At 40.9% G+C, this 21,123-nt stretch overlaps 1 protein-coding gene across 7 annotated transcripts in view; it reads right to left on the bottom strand.

Annotated features, from left to right (window-relative positions):
- LOC124121243 (tyrosine-protein phosphatase non-receptor type 12-like) overlaps positions 1-21,123 on the bottom strand; it is an 83,689-nt gene that overhangs the window by 46,303 nt on the left and 16,263 nt on the right. For all 7 annotated transcript variants that reach the window (XR_007221596.1, XM_048396931.1, XM_048396930.1 and 4 more), the window contains exons 2-10: positions 11,481-11,589; positions 9,469-9,545; positions 8,678-8,812; positions 3,403-3,471; positions 2,887-3,092; positions 2,351-2,417; positions 2,048-2,125; positions 1,600-1,665; positions 510-563 (exon numbers count right to left, since the gene is read on the bottom strand). Coding sequence is in view for 6 of the 7 variants with exons in the window: in XM_048396931.1 (XP_048252888.1) it covers positions 510-563; positions 1,600-1,665; positions 2,048-2,125; positions 2,351-2,417; positions 2,887-3,092; positions 3,403-3,471; positions 8,678-8,812; positions 9,469-9,545; positions 11,481-11,589 (861 nt within the window). In the remaining variant the exon portion in view is untranslated. The remainder of the gene's footprint in view (positions 1-509; positions 564-1,599; positions 1,666-2,047; positions 2,126-2,350; positions 2,418-2,886; positions 3,093-3,402; positions 3,472-8,677; positions 8,813-9,468; positions 9,546-11,480; positions 11,590-21,123) is intronic.

The raw sequence follows: 21,123 nt of genomic DNA, 5'->3' as shown, positions 1-21,123 counted from the left end.
AATTGGGATCGATGACATGCATCAACCATGTCAGCGAGTCTGACCACCAGATCCCATTAGTCACCTCTTACTACAAGCATAGTCGCCTTTTACAGCAAGCATGGGTTGCTGAGACCTATTCTAACCTGGATCTTCATGGGTCCATCACTTTTGTAAAAACCCACTTGTCAACGTATGGTACTTACAAACCTAGAAACATAATCTTGGCAAACCTGGATTTGAACCCACAATAATAGGTTTCTGTCGTGCCCAAGGGACGCAACTCTGCACAGGCCTTTAGGTTCAGCAGTATCATGACATGCTTCGAGCTAAGTTGTAGGTGTACAAGTCATGTCTAGGACCTGAGTTGAGTTGTTAGAATATCTTGATAAAATATTTTACGGAAATTATTTTATTGTAAATTATATTTAACAAAAAAAAGTTTGCCATTGTGTTGATGCCTCACATTCTTGTTATGAGACAGTGGACTCAGTTCTATAGGTATCTCAAACTTTTAGCACACTGCTTACCTCATCATCATCTGGTGCTGGTGCTAATAAATCTGTATTGCAGTAGTCATGCTCCTGAAATAAGAATGGATACGATGACAAACAATCAACCAAGTCAAAGTCAACAGCCAATACAGACTGTGTGTGTTTATTGTTTAATACCACACTCAGAAATGTTCCAGCTATATGACTGGCCCTGTAAACATTTGATCTAGCCCAGACAATCCAGTGATTGATATTTTGAACAATGGTCCATGCAGTTAGGGAAAGATGACAGGCTATCAACTTTGTCACTGAATCTGACCCCCTGATCCATTTAGTCTCCTCTAACCACCAGTAGAGGTTGCTGGGGAGCCATTCTAACCCGGAATCCCCACAGGGTCAATGGAGACTGAAACCAGTCATGGTAATCATGCAAGATTGGAAATCATGAAAAGATCGGCACTTAAAGGGAGGCTCTGCTGGATGGCCTGGTCCTAATTTTCTGACCAGGGCCTCAGTACTTTAATTATGCCTCATGCGAAACCGAGACACTGTCTAGATGTAGGTAATCACAAACTGTTAGATTGATATACACCAAACTTTTGGCAGTGATAATTAATGTAGAGTAGTGTACATGATCACAGATTCCATCAGTGTTAATGGGAGATAATTTGGAAATATATGACCAGATAGATGAAACAGGAGACTTGATAATTACCTATTTATACCATCTAAGTTTCCATTCTGTGTTAACACTCTGTGTAAACGCTCTGTGTAAACACTCTGTGTAAACACTCTGTGTAAACGCTCTGTGTAAACGCTCTGTGTAAACACTCTGTGTTAACCCTCTGTGTAAACCCTCTGCGTAAACCCTCTGAGTAAACGCTCTGTGTAAACGCTCTGTGTAAACCCTCTGAGTAAACGCTCTGTGTAAACGCTGTGTAAACGCTCTGTGTAAACCCTCTGTGTAAACCCTCTGTGTAAACCCTCTGAGTAAACCCTCTTGATAGACGCTCTGTGTAAACCCTCTGTGTAAACTCTCTTGGTAGACGCTCTGAGTAAACGCTCTGTGTAAACCGTCTGTGTAAACCCTCTGAGTCAACCTCAGCGTAAATCCTGTTGAACCTACCTGGAAGAGGTTGATCCAGTCCTCACACAGACTCTGCACAACCAGGTGGGCAAACTCGTACTGGTCCTGCAACAGAGAGACATACAGAATGTACCAGCACTACAGAGGAAACACAACCTTATCATATACACATAAAAGATTGAATGACATCTCTCTCAATGCAAGTCTTGGTGTAAAAGATCTCACCTGTGATGTGATCATTATTTAATCACACTAAAACATCATGTTATAACATCTGATGTACCAAATGAAAAGACAGATCTCAAGTTAGAATGAAAGTTTCTTACCAGAAATACTTACCAGAATCTTCGGACGAGAAACAAAATGGTGTACCTAAGTAAAACCTTTGTTTGTTCGTTGTTTAACGCAGCACTATTCTAAATCAAATCCATCCCCATCAGTGAGGAGTGAACATTTTACCCACCAGCTCGCTGCCTCACTTACTTACCGGAGTCTGTACCATAGATTGGCGCTGCTGTCGGATGTGTTTGATAACTTCATACAAGCTAAAGCCATGGGATACTTTCTGAAAACAAGAAGATAATGGTAGATTACTACACATATAGCTGCTACCAGTTATCCTTCCAGGGCCTACTTGCACCAAGTGGCCTTAGCGTTATGACTATCGTAACTCTCGTACCATAACATAGACTTATGATAGTCGTAGTGCTACGACTGCTTTGTGCAAGTGGGCCGAGGTGATGATTATTTCCTTGCTATATTTTAACTCTTATTCCGGAAGAATGCTTACATTTTGATCCAACATTGTCCAGGCATAGTCGACAGCACATATAGTCCCGGTCCGTCCACAGCCAGCACTGAAACATATCACAGCTCCAGATAAGCTACTAATTGCATATAACATTGAAATAAAATCACCAATGCCTAAATACTTTTAAGTTGCTTGCATACTAATACACAACAGCATAACAACACTGTGTATCATACCTTATCATACCTCCATGTCAGAATGATGAGATCTGATTGGTCCACATGATCTTGATAAAATACTGTACAACCTGCCTTGGAGGGTAATAAATTTCTCAGCAGGGGAATAAATCTCTTATACCCCCCCACAAGCAATACAGGCTGCATGTGGATTTCTGAGAGAAAGAATAAATCCCTTATACCTCGCTTCAAAGCAAAAAGCCACACTCTTGTTCTGAGTTAATGGAAGTCATGTGACACAGCACAAGTTCATTTCACTATTTCACACAGCATTTCACTATTATTGAATTCTCAAAGTATTTATATCAAATTAAACATATCCTAAACAATGTGTGGTACCTGCAGTGTATGACGATGGGTATCTCAAGCAACCGTCTCGCCTCCCTCATCTTGCCCACCATCTTGTAGATCTCGCGACTGTGGTGCGGTACCCCATGGTCTGGCCACCCTGTGTAGTGGAACTGCTTCACGACATGCTTCTCACCACCGCAGTTCACACGCAGGATACGCTCCACAAAGTCGGGAAACAGCACCTTTTCAGACTCCTGAAAAAGCACGGTAGACAAACGGTTGCTTAGCTTTAAGTGAGTGAGGGAGTAAGTTGGGCTTAATGCTGCTTTAAACAGTATTCCGCTTACCTTTAAGTACCAAAATAGCAACGTAATGATGAATGCTGCTTACAAAAGTATTTCATTTTAAAGCTATGTCAGTTTAAAGCTGAAGGGACAAAAGTCATAAACGTGTACGAATTATTTCGAAAAATAAGACCCAGATAACCCATCATCATCATCATCCTCATCATCATCCTCATCACCATCATCAATATAATGTAGCTCATACAATTAAGATACTAACCACAGTGACTTCCAGTTGCCCAAACATTTTGGCCTCGCCCTCCGTATCCCAGTAGCGCTCACATTTTGGCTGCAAACAGACATGCCAATACAATATCATATGTATTCCGGTACATCTATTCAACTTAATCAGAAATCAAAATGTAACCCATCTACTGGGATCATTGATGGGCAAATGAAAGGGAATTATACCCACATAGCATAACAGCTCATAATAAAGGTGGTCTTAAGTGTTGAACCATGCCCCAATATTAAACCAACAGCTGATATCAAGACCGCCTGCCCTAAGATTCTTCTCCACAGCCATCAGAGGATGTGGAGAATGAGCTGAGCATTTCAATACCAGCCTGGATAATGAGGCGTAAAAGCATTAATGTCGCTTCATGCAATACTGTGTTGACAAACCAGTGATGGATAGTTTGAACAACGATATGTGCTGTAAAACCCATGGCCCTGGGTCCAACTGTAATTACAAGACAGGGACTTATTGAGACAAGGGCCCAATTGCACAAAGCAATCTTAGCACTAAGATCCCACACTTTAACATAGGCTTACAATACCGTATTCGACGTAATAAGCGCCCAGTGCGCTCTAAAAATTAGAAATGGGGGGCGCTTAATAGAATATTATTTTAGTGGAAAAAAACAGAGTTGAAAGATAAATTTCGTGGTTTATTCTGACGGCCTTCAATTTTGCATTACATTTTTTTTCAATTTGCCTACCAAGACTCATTATAAATTGCTGAAGCCATGATATATCTGTATCAGTTGAGTTGGTTCCTGGGGTGTCAACTCACAGAGTGCTTAGTCCCGCAGTGTCTGTGTAGAGGGAGGATGAATACTGATATCATAGTCACACCGGCAGCCTTCAGTTCATTATATCAGTCTATGATTAGTTAGATAAATATTTCCTCAACTTGCGTAAAAACCTAGTTACATATGAACTTACAGTCAACTGTTTTCATAACATTCTTACCCTTCTTGTCCTGGCGGACAAGTTTCACGTTTATATTATTATATACATTTGGCCCATTTGTTTATTATTAAGGAACATGATGGGTGTCCAACCCTGGCTGTGCAATCACAAATTATTTGTCTGGTGTCAATTTCCTGCTATCCCACTACAGGACAAACAAGAAAAATACACCAGGATCTATCAGTCATACAATAATATTTTGGTGAAAAACAACAGTTGAAAGATCGTAAATTTCGTGGTTTCTGCTGACAGCCTGAAATGTTTATATACGGCAGATATATTTCCAGAATTTAATTGCCCATAATTAAGGATGCATATAACCATGATAACACACGTATTATAAATAAGTCTTGGGTACATTGATCTATCGGAAGGGGTGCAAATTGGAACTGTTCACTAGCCAATATATTAACAAATATCGCAGCGGGTGCTTATTAGAGCGGGACGCTTATTATGTCGAATACAGTATGTCAAGTGTATATTTGAATACAATGACATATTGCATTATCTCTATCAAAAGTTCAGATTTATACATTCCTTAAACTAAATTAAAGCGACTAACCCTTTCCATATTCATAAGAAAATGTACAATTCCGACTACCGTATTCGGCGTAATAAGCGCCCTGCCCTAATAAGCGCCCACAGCAATACTGGCCAGTGAACAATCCTAATTAGCACCCCTTCCGATTTATCAATGTACACAAGGCTTATATATTGGCGTATAATACGCACTCGTGTGTTATATGCACACTTAATTATGGGCAATTAAATTCTGGAAAAATATATCTGTCATACATAAACATTTCAGGCTGTCAGCACAAACCATGAAATTTATCTTTTAACTCTGTTTTTTTTTCACCAAAAAAATAATATTCTAATAAGAGCCCCCTATTTCTAATTTTGAGAGCGCCCTGGGCTCTTATTATGTTGAATACAGTATATCATGATTATCAAGTGATGACACCAGGTGCCAAAAAAGGTGAGCGAGCATACCCTGCTCAACTGGCGGCACCCATTACAAACACATGCAAACACTAAATGCTAAAATGTAACATAAGTCTCAGGGTTGCAGTTTGAACAAATGGTCAGTCAAAAACATGATAGATTACATTATGTAAACCTATGTTCATTTCTGTAGGGTTGTAATGTTGCACTTCATTGCGATGCGTATCTTGTTAGAATGGTTGTAATACAATACACCATAACTCACATGAAACTTGATGCTTGACATGTCAAGGAAACATTTCCATCACGAAAAGGAACAAATAGTAAACAACTGAAACCTTTAGGTCAATTTGAGTCACGTTATACAACAGTGTCTGGAAGCCTTTTGCACTTGGTACGGAAGTTGCATTTTGTAAATCATGTTCATACCTTTTACGTCCCTTACCAGATATCGCCATCGGTTCAAGTTTTGGGTAACTAGTGAGTGAGTATGGTTTGATATCACTTTTAGCAATATTCAAGGCAGGGAACACCAGAAATGGGTTTCAAACATTGTGCCCATGTGGGAAACAAACCCAGGCCCCTGGCGTGACAAACGAACGCTACGCCACCGCCCCTTTGGCGCCTAGAAGGAGGGGGTATAAATGGGATACATCCCATACACAAGGTAGAGGATCTCACATATTTTTCTAGTTGTTTCAGGATCCACTGACGGTGAGCATTCAGTGGAGGATAACAGCCCGGCATGTGTGTTGACCAGCCGGATGCACTTCGGTACAAGTGGGTTTCTCGGAATGTTGTTTTATGCATGAGTCGGCAATATTCAACTTGTTCACAATAGCCTTGGATTTGACTAGCCAGTCTGAGGCTAGTAAAAGGACTAGTCAGGACTACTTGTATTCTTTCCAAATTTAGTGATCTTACAATCAGTCTGAAATGTTTAGATTGAAATAAATAGACTTGCTGTAAGAAATTGACTTAGGTCAAGCATGTTTACTTGAAATACTAAGATGCTAGCAGATGATAAAGAAAACTTATTTGTTCTTCATTGAAATGCTTAATTGTTATTTTTGTTAAAAACAAATCACCAACTGATTTAGATCTGTACATGTTTTACACATGATTTTGTAATGAGTTTGGGTGTGTGAGGGGCTGCACAGTCCCTCTGGGGATCCACTTATTAAACTGGGGACACATTCTAGTCTGCCTGAGCCCAGCTATCATACAGGCCACCATCGGACATAACTGGATTATTGCTTTCCCTGGCAACTGACACTTATTCAGTGACTATCTCGGCAAGAAACTACAAACAGTCATTGTTATATGTACCGCTTCAATTATACATTGAGTGTGTGCCAAGAGGATGTTTCCTGAAGAATGAATATTGTCAATCAATTGTCAGTATAAGTTGGATGGTATATTTTTATCAGAAAGTACCCATTTACTTCTTCCTTTTCACAGAAACCTCCTCGTACTTCAGCCCATACAGGTTCAAAATACTTCCTGTCAACATTGGATTCAAATACATAATTTACAAAAGAAATATGTCCTTGTTCAACATTCGGTCAGATTATGGATACAGTATAATTAACAAATCAGCCTAGACCCTCACTGAACACAGTTTACACGACAGAAGCGGGTTCAGAGTTAGTCTAAGGGGTGGGGTGGTTGGGTTGGACACAGTTTACACGACAGAGGCGGGTTCAGAGTTAGTCTAACAGGTGGGGTGGTTGGGTTGGACACAGTTTACACAACAGAGGTGGGTTCAGAGTTAGTCTAAGGGGTGGGGTGGTTGGGTTGGACACAGTTTACACGACAGAGGCGGGTTCAGAGTTAGTCTAAGGGGTGGGGTGGTTGGGTTGGACACAGTTTACACAACAGAGGCGGGTTCAGAGTTAGTCTAAGGAGTGGGGTGGTTGGGTTGGACACAGTTTACACAACAGAGGCGGGTTCAGAGTTAGTCTAAGGGGTGGGGTGGTTGGGTTGGACACAGTTTACAAAACAGAGGCGGGTTCAGAGTTAGTCTAACAGGTGGGGTGGTTGGGTTGGACACAGTTTACACAACAGAGGCGGGTTCAGAGTTAGTCTAACAGGTGGGGTGGTTGGGTTGGACACAGTTTACACGACAGAAGCGGGTTCAGAGTTAGTCTAAGGAGTGGGGTGGTTGGGTTTGTGGAGCTGGGTGTTGTGGGAAGATTGTTGTGTTTTTAATTATAGGGAGGGAGATTTCAAAAGAAAGAAGTTAGTTTTTGTCTTTGGGGACCCCATGAATGAAAGGTAAGGCATATTCCAAGCCACACTGTTCTTACAAATATTTAAGAATTGACGTTCATTTTGTGTGAGTACATTGAAGTATGAACCTTCATAATGTACACCTCGAAGGATGTAAACACACAAATTCGTTTGGTACGCTTGACTTCATGTTTTTACACTGACATCCTGCTGTATCGCGGGAAAATAGTTCATCAAAACAAGAGATGGCAAGAGCTTTATGTGTATATTTTGTGGTTTAGTAACAACAAATAGATCGAAAAAAATATGATAATTTAATGGATGAGAAATGTCTGTCAAACACAACAGTCTGAGGCATCTAAGATGACAGGGCAACCTGTGCCCTGAATTCTATTGGGATCATCTACATACAAACAAGAGTTTGCCACTAACATGGCTATATCCCCAGCCCCTGTTGCAGAATTTATGACATAATTAAATATAAACAAACCCTAACCTTTTTCAACCAAGGTGGAACTTGTCATGGAAATTGTAAAAAAAAGAAGAGTTTGGAACCTAAGTCCATCTTGTTGCCATGGAAACGTAAAAAACGTAAATTTCTAAAATTTCTAAATAGCAAAAGGCACCAGTTCAGCATATACCTGACAGACCTGCAAAGTTTGATGAAAAAATATTGAACGGTTTTTGAGTTATGCTCTGGAAACGAACCCTACCTTCACCGAACCTAAGTCTATCTTGCTGCCATGGAAACATAAAAAATAAAAATTTCTAAATAGCAAAAGGCACCAGTTCAGCATGTACTTGACAGACCTGCAAAGTTTCATGAAAAAATATTGAACGGTTTTTGAGTTATGCTCTGGAAATAAAACGTGACGGACGGACGGAGCTCGTTTCTATATGCCCTGCCAACTTTGTTGGGCGGGGGATAACAGAGTGGTGATATGTATACTCATCACGACTCCTTGTTCTTCTCCACAATGGGAACGGTACTCTGGATTAACTGGGTTTCTCTTTACATAAACACACAAGGTATGTGAATTAGGGAGGTCTCTCTCTATTGATATGTATGACTTTGTAGGAGGTATCCTTAGCAAGAGGTGAGTAGCACAGGTCTGTACGCCTACCCTTCCTGATTCCTCTTCCCGACACACCATGAACACGATCTCCACCTTGTACTCCCACAACATACGCCAGAAGTCATTGACAGTGTGTGGGAGCGGGCCCTGGGAAGCGATGTAGCCATTCTTCCCGTTAACATCCTGCAGAGGAAAATACACAAGAAGGTGTCATATTTATTGATATGATACTGGTGGACCTACATTATTGAGTGGTGATGTCAAAATGCCCCACTTGTAGTACGGCCAGTGGTGATTTCATAATGCCCCTATCTGTAGTATGGCCACCAGTGATATCAAAATTGCCCCTATCTGTAGTATGGCCAGAGGTGATGTCATAATGCCCCAATCTGTCGTATGACCAGTGGTGATGTCATAATGCCCTACCTGTAGTACAGCCAGTGGTGATGTCATAATGCCCTACCTGTAGTATGACCAGTGGTGATGCCATAATGCCCTACTTGTAGTATGGTCAGTGGTGATGTCATAATGCCCTACCTGTAGTATATGGTCAGTGGTGATGTCATAATGCCCCTACTGTAGTATGGCCAGTGGTGATATCAAAATTGCCCCTATCTGTAGTATGGCCAGAGGTGACGTCATAATGCCCCTATCTGTCATAGGGTCAGTGGTGATGTCATAATGCCCCTATCTGTTGTATGGCCAGTGGTGATGTCATAATGCCCTGCCTGTAGTACGGCCAGAGGTGATGTCATAATGCCTCACCTGTAGTAGGCCAGTGGTGATGTCATAATGTCTCACCTGTAGTATGGCCAGTGGTTATGACATATTGCCCCTACCTTTATGAAGCTGGCATTGATGTAGTCAGATCCTTCTGCTCCATCTTGCTTTGACAGAACAACACGGTGGTAGTCATCTGAATATATAAAATTATTTGTCAACCTGCAACATCCACTTTCTGGTAGGTTGATTGCTGAAAGTTTTGATTTATTGAGAGAGGAGAGAGGTCAACTCTCATAGTATGGGGGACAATCCAATGTGATACAGGTCGCAGGCGTTAAACACTTTGGAGAACAATGAGGAGGACACACCAAGAATCATAATCAGGTTGAATCTGGGATTCCAACTTACATTCAGCAGATCCTGGCAATGCTAAGGGACACTATTATTGATTGTGAATTGAGGTGACTTGCTCCCATGCCCCCTGTCCCCCTCAACCTCGAGGTCCTAATTGGCTCCACATGCTTCCCATGCTCCTTGACCCTTCATTGCTCCATAGATCATAATTGGCTTAACAAACCCAGAGGCCTGATTGGCCCTGCACATCCTGTCCCCTCACTGCCTCCCTATGCCACCTGGACCCTCATAGACTCCACACACCCTGGACCCTCATTGGCCCACACACCCTGGACCCTCATAGGCTCCGCACACCCTGGACCCTCATAGGCTCCGCACACCCTGGACCCTCATAGGCTCCACACACCCTGGACCCTCATAGGCTCCACATTGCCAGTGGCCTTCATGGGCTCCCTTTCCACTTGACACTCATCATACCCCCATACCCCATGCCCCCATTCCCTATGCCCCCATACCCCATACTATATGCCCCCATACCATATGCCCCCACACTATATGCCCACACACCCCATGCCCCCATACTATATGCCCCCATACCCCATACTATATGCCCCCATACCATGCCCCCACACCCCATACTATATGCCCACACACCCCATGCCCCCATACTATATGCCCCCATACCCCATACTATATGACCCCATACTATATGCCCCCATACCATGCCCCCACACCCCATACTATATGCCCACACCCCCCATTCTATATGCCCCCATGCCCCATACTATATGCCCCCATACCCCATACTATATGCCCCCATACCCCATACAATATGCTCCCATACCCCATACTATATGCCCCCAAACCCCATACTATATGACCCCATACTATATACCCCCATACCCCATGCCCGCATACTAACATGACTATATGATCCCATACCCTATGCCCTATACTTTATGACCCCATACCCCATGCCCCCATACTATATGACCCCATACCCCCATACCCCATACTATATGCCCCCATACCCCATACTATATGACCCCATACCCCATACTATATACCCCCATACCCCATACCCTATGCCCCATACTATATGCCCCCATACCCAATACCCTATGCCCCATACTATATGCCCCCATACCCCATGCCCCCATACTATATGACCCCATACCCCATACTATATGCCCCCATACCCCATACTATATGCCCACACACCCCATGCCCCCATACTATATGCCCCCATACCCCATACTATATGCCCCCATACCCCAGGCCCCCATATCCCATACTATATGCCCCCATACCCCATACTATATGCCCCCATACCCCATATCCCATAATATATGCCCCCATACCCCATGCCCCCATATCCCATACTATATGCCCCCATACCCTATGCCCCCATACCCTATGCCCCCATATCCCATACTATATGCCCCCATACCCCATGCCCTATGCCCCATGCCCCCATATCCCATACTATATGCCCCCATACCCCATACTATATGCCCCCATACCCCATGCCCCCATATCCCATAGTATATGCCCCCATACCCCATGCTCCATGCCCCCATATCCCATACTATATGCCCCCATACCCTATGCCCCCATACCCCATGCCCCATACCCCCATACCCTATGCCCCCATACCCCATACTATATGCCCCCATACCCCATGCCCCCATACCCCATACAATATGCCCCCATACCCCATGCCCCATGCCCCCATACCCTATGCCCCCTGTGCAGTGGTCGTGCTGCAACTTACATGGCAGGATGTCTTTGTATCGGTTCTTCTTGATGTTGCATTCCTTCTTTCCCTCCTCAGACGGATATTTATTCTCACTCTTGTTGGCGATCTGGATCTCCCTCAACTCCTACAACATAATAGGGGTAACACTTTACGACTTTGTGACAACATCTAATTTCAAGCAAATTTGACTTAAAATGTGTTCATGTGTTTCAGACCCTGACATGAAAGTAAAATGTTATAACTTTCATGGATACAAGTGTGGTGAGAAAATAAACTTATTTAAATATTAAATACTGGTCCCAATCCTCCGCATGATGCCTTGGATTCATTTTATGTGGCTGTGCCATATTTCGTTATTGAGTCCTGATCCCCGTGCAGATCCCAGTGAGAATTGGTCTTCGGGGGCGACTTATGGGATCAGGTGGTCAGGCTTGCTGACTGCAATCGCTGGATTGTATGGTTCAGATACAATGTCTGTTCAGTGTTAAACAACAGATAAACACACAAAACGAAAAACCCTTATGCCTTGCTAAAGGCATGCCCGACTTATCTTTATAAGTAGATTCTTAATAATTCTATTTCTATGAAACTAGTGTCAACCTTGAAATGAATATCTTCTTCCATATTTCTGACTGCCATATACTGATATAAGGGATGAATTAATGTCAAATTAAGAAAGTTTCTGAATTTGAAGTAAGAAAAAGAATACACATTGTGAATTATAATTGTAAAAAAGAGAAGCCCTAATAATTATCATGATTATGGTGTAACTAAATCCACAAAAGCAGCCACGGGAATAACACAGTGTACCTGGGTGAATGAATTAAATAATGAGTAAGGTCTGAATATTTCAAGAATAATATATACAAGCGGGGATACAGGTTTTTGGAATAGAAAAGCACGTATTGTTGTGACAGTTTGCACAAATGTATAAATATTTATTCAAAAAGGGTGTGTGTGCACACCTGCACCTACTGTATTTTCTTATTGACTCGTTATAAGTTATTTTCCAAAACTTTTCATGTTTTTAATCAAGGTGCTCACGTGATTTGATGCACTTTGCGATGTAAGACCCATTTTCTCACAATAGAGATCTTGATTTTCGATCAGATTGTCTTGACTGTGCACCGCCATTTTGTTTGAAGCAAATGCAAGTGATACGAGAGGTGAAATCTGATTGGTCCATAGGAGAGGAAGAGAAGGGTCATAACTCGTAATAGCCACTGGTGGCGCTACAGTCGAGCTTAGGAATTCCAGCCTAGTTTGGCAAGGGTGGAAACTGGACTTTTAAAGTCACTTGCCTCGGGAAGATGCCCCCTCCAGTGGATTCAGTATTTAAAAAAAAAAAAAATTGAATATAATGCGCAGAAAAAATTTCCACCACACCCCTTCAGCAAATTCCGGTAAACAAACGGGTGATAAGAAACTAGGTCGGTACAAATTTGAAATTTGAGATAAAAAATCAGCAGACATGTTGATTTACTGTTTAAATTGTATTTTTTGTTCTGCTAGGCATTGTTTTACATCTAGGGATTAAGATTACCTTGTGTATTTTCTCGTAAAAGTTGGCAATGGTTGGCAGTGTCGCGGTCCGATTTCCTACGTTGCCCAACGTTGTGACCACATCAGGTAGCATTTCGGAAATTATTTTCAAGGGGTGCTACTCTTAATTGACAGCTTCTCATAGTGGGCGCTGTGCTTTTTGCGCCTCTCTAATAACAGACGACGCGATACAAGCACATGCTCGATCATCGCAGTACTGTTCTCCTCGAATATATAGAGGTAAGTGTTTAATTAATGTCTTATAATAATGTCCAAACAGTACCGGAGAAAAAACAACCCTAGTTCATTCAGAAATATAAACACAAGTAATTATTTTCCAGAAATTGAAAACACCACATTCACAAACTTCATGACCGAAGCCGAACAGGAATATGTCACTCTGATCGCTTGCAAAATATAGCATACTAGCATCCCCCCAAAATCGAGCTTGTCCGTATCATAAAGTTTGTCGTCATCATGAGGACAAGTTAGTGCAAAGTAATGTGCACCGTATCGCATAAGGTGCCTAAAAAAATACTGACTGTGGTATTTGTAAATGAATACTGGTGTTTCTATTCTCGCGTATGGTTGAAAATAAAAAGCAAACTCAACTGAAAAGGTCAACTTCATTTTCGCTTGTGGCAATTTTACGGTAAAAAATATCAACCAAACTGAACAATTCAGAATGAGGCTTTCTAAAACTCGAAGCATTTTGTGTACATGATATAATAATACTATGCAGACTCCTACTGATCGATGTAAGGAGCTTTTTACTGTTGTCGGCAACATCACGAGTTCAGTTTTCGATCACCAATCAGTGGCCGTAGGATTGTGTTTTTTGTTTTTTGATAGGAATTGATGATGGCATAGTCGCATATTTATTTGTGTAAAATTAGGAATTATTAACTACTGCGGGGAGTTATGGTTAAAACTAAGTGTACATACTGGACTAGATTTGGTACGAAATATTCATGAAATCATTTCCGACTGAGAATATTTACAGAGCTGTTTCAACTTGACCTGGTGTTGTCTAAAATATTGCATTTTGTTACTTTTCCCATGAAATCATTTCCGACTGAGAATATTTACAGAGCTGTTTCAACTTGATCTGGTGTTGTCTAAAATATTGCATTTTGTTACTTTTCCCAATGTTACTCTCTTTGTAAATGTTAGAACACAATAAATACTAATATGGAAAATATTAATGTTAGTTTAAAAAAAAAATTAAATAGAATCTAATCATGATTTTAATTAAATACCCCAAAGTGTTAACACTTCTATTACCATGATTACTTATTGGAAGGTCAATTCATAATCATATACAACATTCATGCTTCCAACATGGGAACTATTTATTTTATTTGGCATTAATATTTTACTTGAATCACAGTAGTTTATGCAGTAGAGCAGGAAGGTAAAGTTACTGCTCTTGAATAATTACAGTCAATTTCTCTTGGCTGATAAAACTATTTGCCAATATTAAAACTAGTGACATCATACCGTCAGAAAACGAGATTTATCTCCACTGGTTTATCTGAGAATGTGATACTTTGAGGTTTCAGTTTTACTTCAGATGGAGTTAACAGTATTGTGGAATCATATTTGTTTAAGTACATCACAGGCAGAAAGGTATGCATGATGCAATAATATATACAAACATCTTCAATAATAAAAATATAGATGATTCTTATTTAATCTTACCCCCAATCTAACAGGGCAGGTTGATAAAGTTATACCAAGGATATCCGTCTGTCCTTCCAAGGACATTTTTGTGCGTGAGTGCAGTGTCAAGTTTGATTTTGATATTTTCTGAAAAAATATGATTCTATACATGTTTTTAACTTCGAATATTTATTTTTTTATTTCAACCTTTGTGCGACCTATAACTTGGAACACTACTTCATGGATTCTTTTGCAATTGGCGGCACAGTTTCTATACCCATAGGAGAAGTGCAGTGCAAAGTTTGATTTCGATTACCGGTAGTGTATTTTCTGAGAAAATATAGGTTTTTTTTCATGTTTTGAACTTAGAATGTTCTTTAGTTCAACATGTGCAACCTTTAACTTGAGAACTGCTGCATGGATTCTTTCCAAATTTATGGAACACTTTCTATACTAATAGGAGAGGTGCAGTGCAAAGGTTGATTTTGATATGTGTATTTTCTCATAAACATATATATGATAAAATATGACTTTTTTACATGTTTTGAACTTAGAATTATTTTCTTCAACAATTGTGCGACCTATAACCTGAAAACAAATTGATAGATTCTTTTCCAAATTCGAGTATAGTTTCTATACCAATAGGAGAAGTTCAGTGCAAAGTTTGACTTTGATAAGTGTATTTTCTGAGAAAACAATGGGTTTTTATGTTTTGAACTCATTTAGCTATGTTCATTTCAGTGTTAAAGCTTTTCCACCTATGTATGATCCGAGAGCATCATGGTACATGTATTACTGTCCACGCCACCTTTCCAGTTTTCGCAGTATTTAACAGTTTAATATGTCCCTTGCCTTGTCGTTTTATTATATTTTTGTCATTGCTTTATTCAGTTACCAAGACACAAAGAGCGACCATGGATAAGGTTGAAGATCATCCCTGTGATCAGTTCGTCTGATCTCTTCATTTGAGGACTGAAAAGGCTCCTCAGCCACTCAGCCCAAGTTCTGACTTGTCATTTGACAAACAAATAAAGGTCACCTCAACCAGAATTCTATTGTTGCTGTCATCATATTTTTTAATGGATTAAGGAAATGGATCATAGGAATTTGATGCATAGACTATGTTGTTTGTTTCAGTGTTGCCCTCAATGCTGAATGTATGGGGTAAGGCCAAGAATAATTAAATGTTTCAATTTGTGCCGGGCTTATTGTCTGATGGTTTTTAATTTGCAAACTCGTGGGAAAATCAAGTATCTTTCAATAGTGTTGAAACATTTGTGAACAATCTCCACATAGTCTTGAAAATTGCTTTGGAAAATAAATATTATATGACTGAATTGTACATGTAATTAAAAACATTTTGAATTTTTTCTTGGCTGTATTTCAAACGATGTATGCCGAGGTACCCTGCCAAAAGAGAGCGCATTTATTTCATTGACAGGCTCTTTCATGGATAGAGTTCAGAGTGAATTCAGCTTGCAGAATGTATTGCTTGTTACCTGACGTCTTAACTAGATTGGTACAAACATTTCAGGCTGCCTTGGAGGTACTGAAGAATACAATCTCATTAAAATCAGATCTTAGTTCTCACCATCGCTAAACAAAGATCTGAGGACATCCCATTAAGGGTCACGTCAGAACGACCTTTCATCTTACCAATCAAAGCGTTGCTTACCAGATCATAAAAGTGATTGTGCAACCTCGAAAACGTTAACATGGTGTATTCCAAACGACAGTAATGGCCCGTACGACTGATTCTGTCCAAATTATCGTCTATCTCTTGCTTCCATGGGATAAACATTTGAACGGAGGAAGTGTTGCACAGTACGTGGGAAGCACTGTCATACAATCTCAACCATATAATAGGCATTCAGGAATGTTCATTTGTTCAGTTTTCAAAATTTTAATCATGAACTGTGTCAACATATTTTTCAAGCGCAGTCGACAGACTGAAATGAGCGCCGTAAAGCTTGAGAAAGCTGCTTTCTAATTGGCTGATGTCGACTTCTTGTTAGTCATTTCAGTGGTCGGTCAAAGTTTGCAAAAGGTCATTTTGACGTGACCCGTGAGGTCATGTCCTTAGGTCTTTGTTTAGTGGCAGCGAGAACTTAGATCTGATTTTAATGAGATTGTGAAGAATAAAACAGGCGTTATCAAACATTGGGACAACGTTGGCTATCAACGTTGGGTCCATGTTGGGCCAACGTTATTTTGACCGCGGCCCATCGTTGGCTAAATATGGCTGTCTCAACATTGGGTAAACTTTGTTACAATGTTGGAAAGGATCCATCCTGGCCCAACGATGTTTAGCCAACGTTGGCCGCCAGTCAAAATAACGCTGGCCCAATATTGGCCGAACGTTTGACTGCTATCTGGGATGCAGCTTGAATATTGCTGTGGTAATAAATAAATAACAACCCATAAGGACATCCTCCTCACAGGGAAGTAGATATCAACCTGATAGCCAGATCATGACTGACCCATGTTATCTGTAACTTGCAAATACATAAACAGAAGGAAATGTTTCACATTTAAGCATGTAAAGTGAAGGTGAAAACCTTAACTTGCATATAAACATTCATTGTGGCAACTTCCTAAAACACAGACATGCAGACTGTAAAGGGGGACTTGTTTGCCAGGACAATTTGTAGTCCCAGCAAAATTCATCACAACTATAAGGTACAGAGTGATACAGTCCTATGACCAATCCCCCCCCCCCCCCCCCCCCCACACACACACACACACACCCCTCATTAAATGAACAGTCCCTTAAAGCCCCACCCTGACTATATTAAATAGCCCACAAGGAGGCTGTGTTTCAGTTTCACACTGTTTACATGCAGGGATTTATCTAGGCCTGCTAAGAGGGCAATATTCAGACCCAAGTCTACAGCAAATGTCAGTAAACTTCCCAAATTAGAATTAAATATTTCCCAGTTCAGGTTAATATGGTTAATATATCATAGATAATGGCACGGCTTTGAAGTGGTGACTTGTATTTCACTGATAGCAGGACAAACATAGACATGACAGAGGAAGAGTGAGTGAGTGCGTGAATATAGTTGTACGCCGCTTTAAGCAATATACCAGCAATATCATGGGGGGGGGGGACACCAGAAATGGGCTTCACACATTGTACCCATGTCGGGAATCGATCCCGGGTCTTCGGCGTGACAAGTGAACGCTTTAACCACAAGGCTACCCGACAGCCAGACAGAGGAAGAGTGAGTGAGTATAGTTGTATGACGCTTTTAGCAATACACCAGCACTATCACTGCGGGGGACACCAGAAATGGGCTTCACACATTGTACCCATGTCGGGAATCGATCCCGGGTCTTCAGCATGACAAGTGAAGGCTTTAACTACAAGGCTACCTGACAGCCCAACAGAGGAAGAGGTCTTAGTTTTTACCTTATTACACTTGAATGCAATGTTAACATGCCTGGCTAAAACAAATTGAGGAAAATAAGAGCTTAAATAATGAGTTTGTTGCCAATTTGTCGGAAGGGACACAACTCTGCACACACAAATGCGGTACATCAGACAGTTGGACCACCAGTGACCCAAACAGTGTCCAGAACTACCCCTTTGAGGTTGTTCTTCCAGAACTAAATCCTTCAACATCAATGTTGGCCTTAAAGCTACAACATACTGTAAATGGTGCAGGACTTAAATGTTTGCCAGCTGAGACCTCAGAAAGACATGAATATCATAAACACATCAAATCTGCGACATGATACGATTCTGGCATATCTTATCAGAAGCAGCTCTGTACAGGGTGTTAGACAACTAGGCCACCCTTACCCTACTTTCAGTGTTAGGACAGTGTTCTATTCTGTGAATGAACTTGCTCATGTCATCACCATGGTTACACACAATCTGTCATGATGAACAAAACTGCATTGAAATGAACTAATTTAAGTTACAGTCAGGTATATATCATTATGGCATAAACCTAACATGAAACTAATACGAAACTTCCATACTGTATTCATTATAATAAGCGATATAAGAGACCTTGGTGCTTAGAAAATTGCCAAAGGGAGGCGCCTGTTAAAACCATAAACAATGAGTCAAATTTGTTTGTAGAGATCGAGAGGTGTCGACAAACCTAGTTCAAAGGTCAATGAAACAGTCAATTACAGCTGAACCTTGCTTATCAGGACCCCAGATATCCGGAAACCTCGCCTATCAGACGATATTTTGCGAAATGAAATAAATGCAACAGAAAAAGGCTTCATTGAGCCGAAAATCCAGTTTCCAGATCCAGACAGTGAATTTCAATTAAAAGCAGTGCAAGCTGGGATTGGGAGAAAAAGTGTCTACAGCTGACTTATATATCCAGCTTAGTTTACGAGAAAATATACAGGGTAATCTTAATCCCGGCACTTAACTAGCAGGACAGGGAAAAGTATTTAAATGGTAAATCATCATGTCTAGTGATGTTTTAGCGCCAATATTTACTGACCAAGTTTGTTACCACCAGTTCGTTCAACTGAAATCGCTGAATGGGTTTGATGTTGTTTTGTACTATGCATAATTTCATTTAGTGCTTCTCACTAAATGGGCTTATTGAAACCATAATGCACCGCTTTGTTTACCTACGTTACATGATTTCCTCTTCCAATCTCCCACCACTTATGTCATAATTCTACTTCCTACGACGTCATCAAACTTTCTTTCGTGTCATCACCATCGTCCGTTAGTTCTGTCAATTTTCTGTACCCAGTTTTTGTACAGCATTTCTCAACTTTTGGCTCTTTTCAATAATACTCATATAATCGTATGCATTATATACAACAGAGGTTTCTTTACCCTCTGTAGCATTTGGGTAGGGGAGGTAACTCTGGCAAGGGATTCAGATATCCGGAAATTCATTTATCCACACAATATTTGGAAAAACAGATTACAAACATAAGTGCAGATATACAATGAACACTTAAACAGTGTAAAAAAGGGGATAACTTGCATAATTCAATGCGGATTTGTTGATATTCTATTTCCTATGACGGATCATGACAGTAATAAATATACAACCGCCTGAAATGATACTAAACAAAAAGTCTGGGCATATTATAAACAAGAGATATATTTTTTCCAGAATTTAATTGCCCATAATTAAGGGTGCGCATAACACACGAGTGTGTATCATACTCATATAAGTAAGTTTTGTGTACACTGATCAATCGGAAGAGGGGCTTATCATGCTTATTAGGATTGTTCACTTGCCAATATATTTGCAAATATCATCATGGGCACTTATTAGAATGGGGCGATTATTACATCAAATAAGGTAACTACTTGTTTGTACATTAATCAAAATCTTTTATTTCATGAGGACGTCGCTTGTTATAAATCAACACCGACAAGAAATTATGTGTTTTTTTCATTTTCCTTCCTGCCTTCATGCACCATGGCACTCCATACAAGAAGAAAACAAATGGATGTCAACTGAAGTAGACATTGTTCATACTGTGCTGAGGGATGAGAACCCAGTCGAGACTGCAAACCAATCGTTCAATTATATTGACATCAACATGACTGTGACAGCTTGGGACAACAACAATGTTAGATTGACTCCGACAGGAGTGGGTCAGTCATGGTGTGATCAGGATAACTGTTCTGTCTGTGTGTGTGTTTGTGTGTGTGAGTGTGTGGTGTATGTCTGTGTCTGTGAGTGTGTGGTGTGTGTCTGTGTCTGTGAGTGTGTGGTGTGTGTCTGTGTCTGTGAGTGTGTGGTGTGTGTCTGTGTCTCTATGTGCGTCTGTATGTGTGTGTCTCTGTGTGTGCTGTGTGTGCCTGTTTGTGTCAGTGTCTCTGTGGTGTGTATGTGTGTGTGTGTGTGTGTGTGTGTGTGTGTGTGTGTGTGTGTGTGTGTGTGTGTGTGTGTCAGTGTCTCTGTGGTGTGTGTGTGTGTGTGTGTGTGTGTGTGTGTGTGTGTGTGTGTGTGTGTGTGTGTGTGTGTGTGTGTGTGTGTGTGTGGTGTGTGTGTGTGTGTGTTTGTGTCTGTCCTTGTGTCCAGTCCTTGTCTTCTACCCTGAATGCAGTGTGCCAGGGAGGGTATTAGCAAGAATCATCTTTCGGTATCACACGTCCGGGTGTTTGAACCAACAACCGTCCACTCTCCAGGCATATGCTCTACACCACAGAGGCAGCCTATTCTATGAGTGAGTGTGTTAGGTTTTATGCTGCTTGTAGCATAATTCAAGCCATATCACAGCAGTGGCACTAGGAATGGGTTTCACACTTTGAACCAGTGCGGGGAATGGTTTCAGGTCTCAGGCGTGATGAGCCAACACTTAAAGATCCTGTGCTTAAACGTCATTTGGTGACTTGGGCATAATGTGCAACCTACCTTTTCCAAAATCCTGATCTGCCTCTGTATTCGATGAAATAGGTAATATATCAGCCATAGCTTATAGCATCGCAAAACGCCAACCTTTGGTTACGTCC

This window comes from Haliotis rufescens, unplaced genomic scaffold, assembly GCF_023055435.1.
Source record: "Haliotis rufescens isolate VD_foot unplaced genomic scaffold, xgHalRufe1.0.p SCAF_16, whole genome shotgun sequence".
Taxonomy (NCBI): domain Eukaryota; kingdom Metazoa; phylum Mollusca; class Gastropoda; order Lepetellida; family Haliotidae; genus Haliotis; species Haliotis rufescens.
This window is presented reverse-complemented; position numbering and strand designations above follow the sequence as displayed.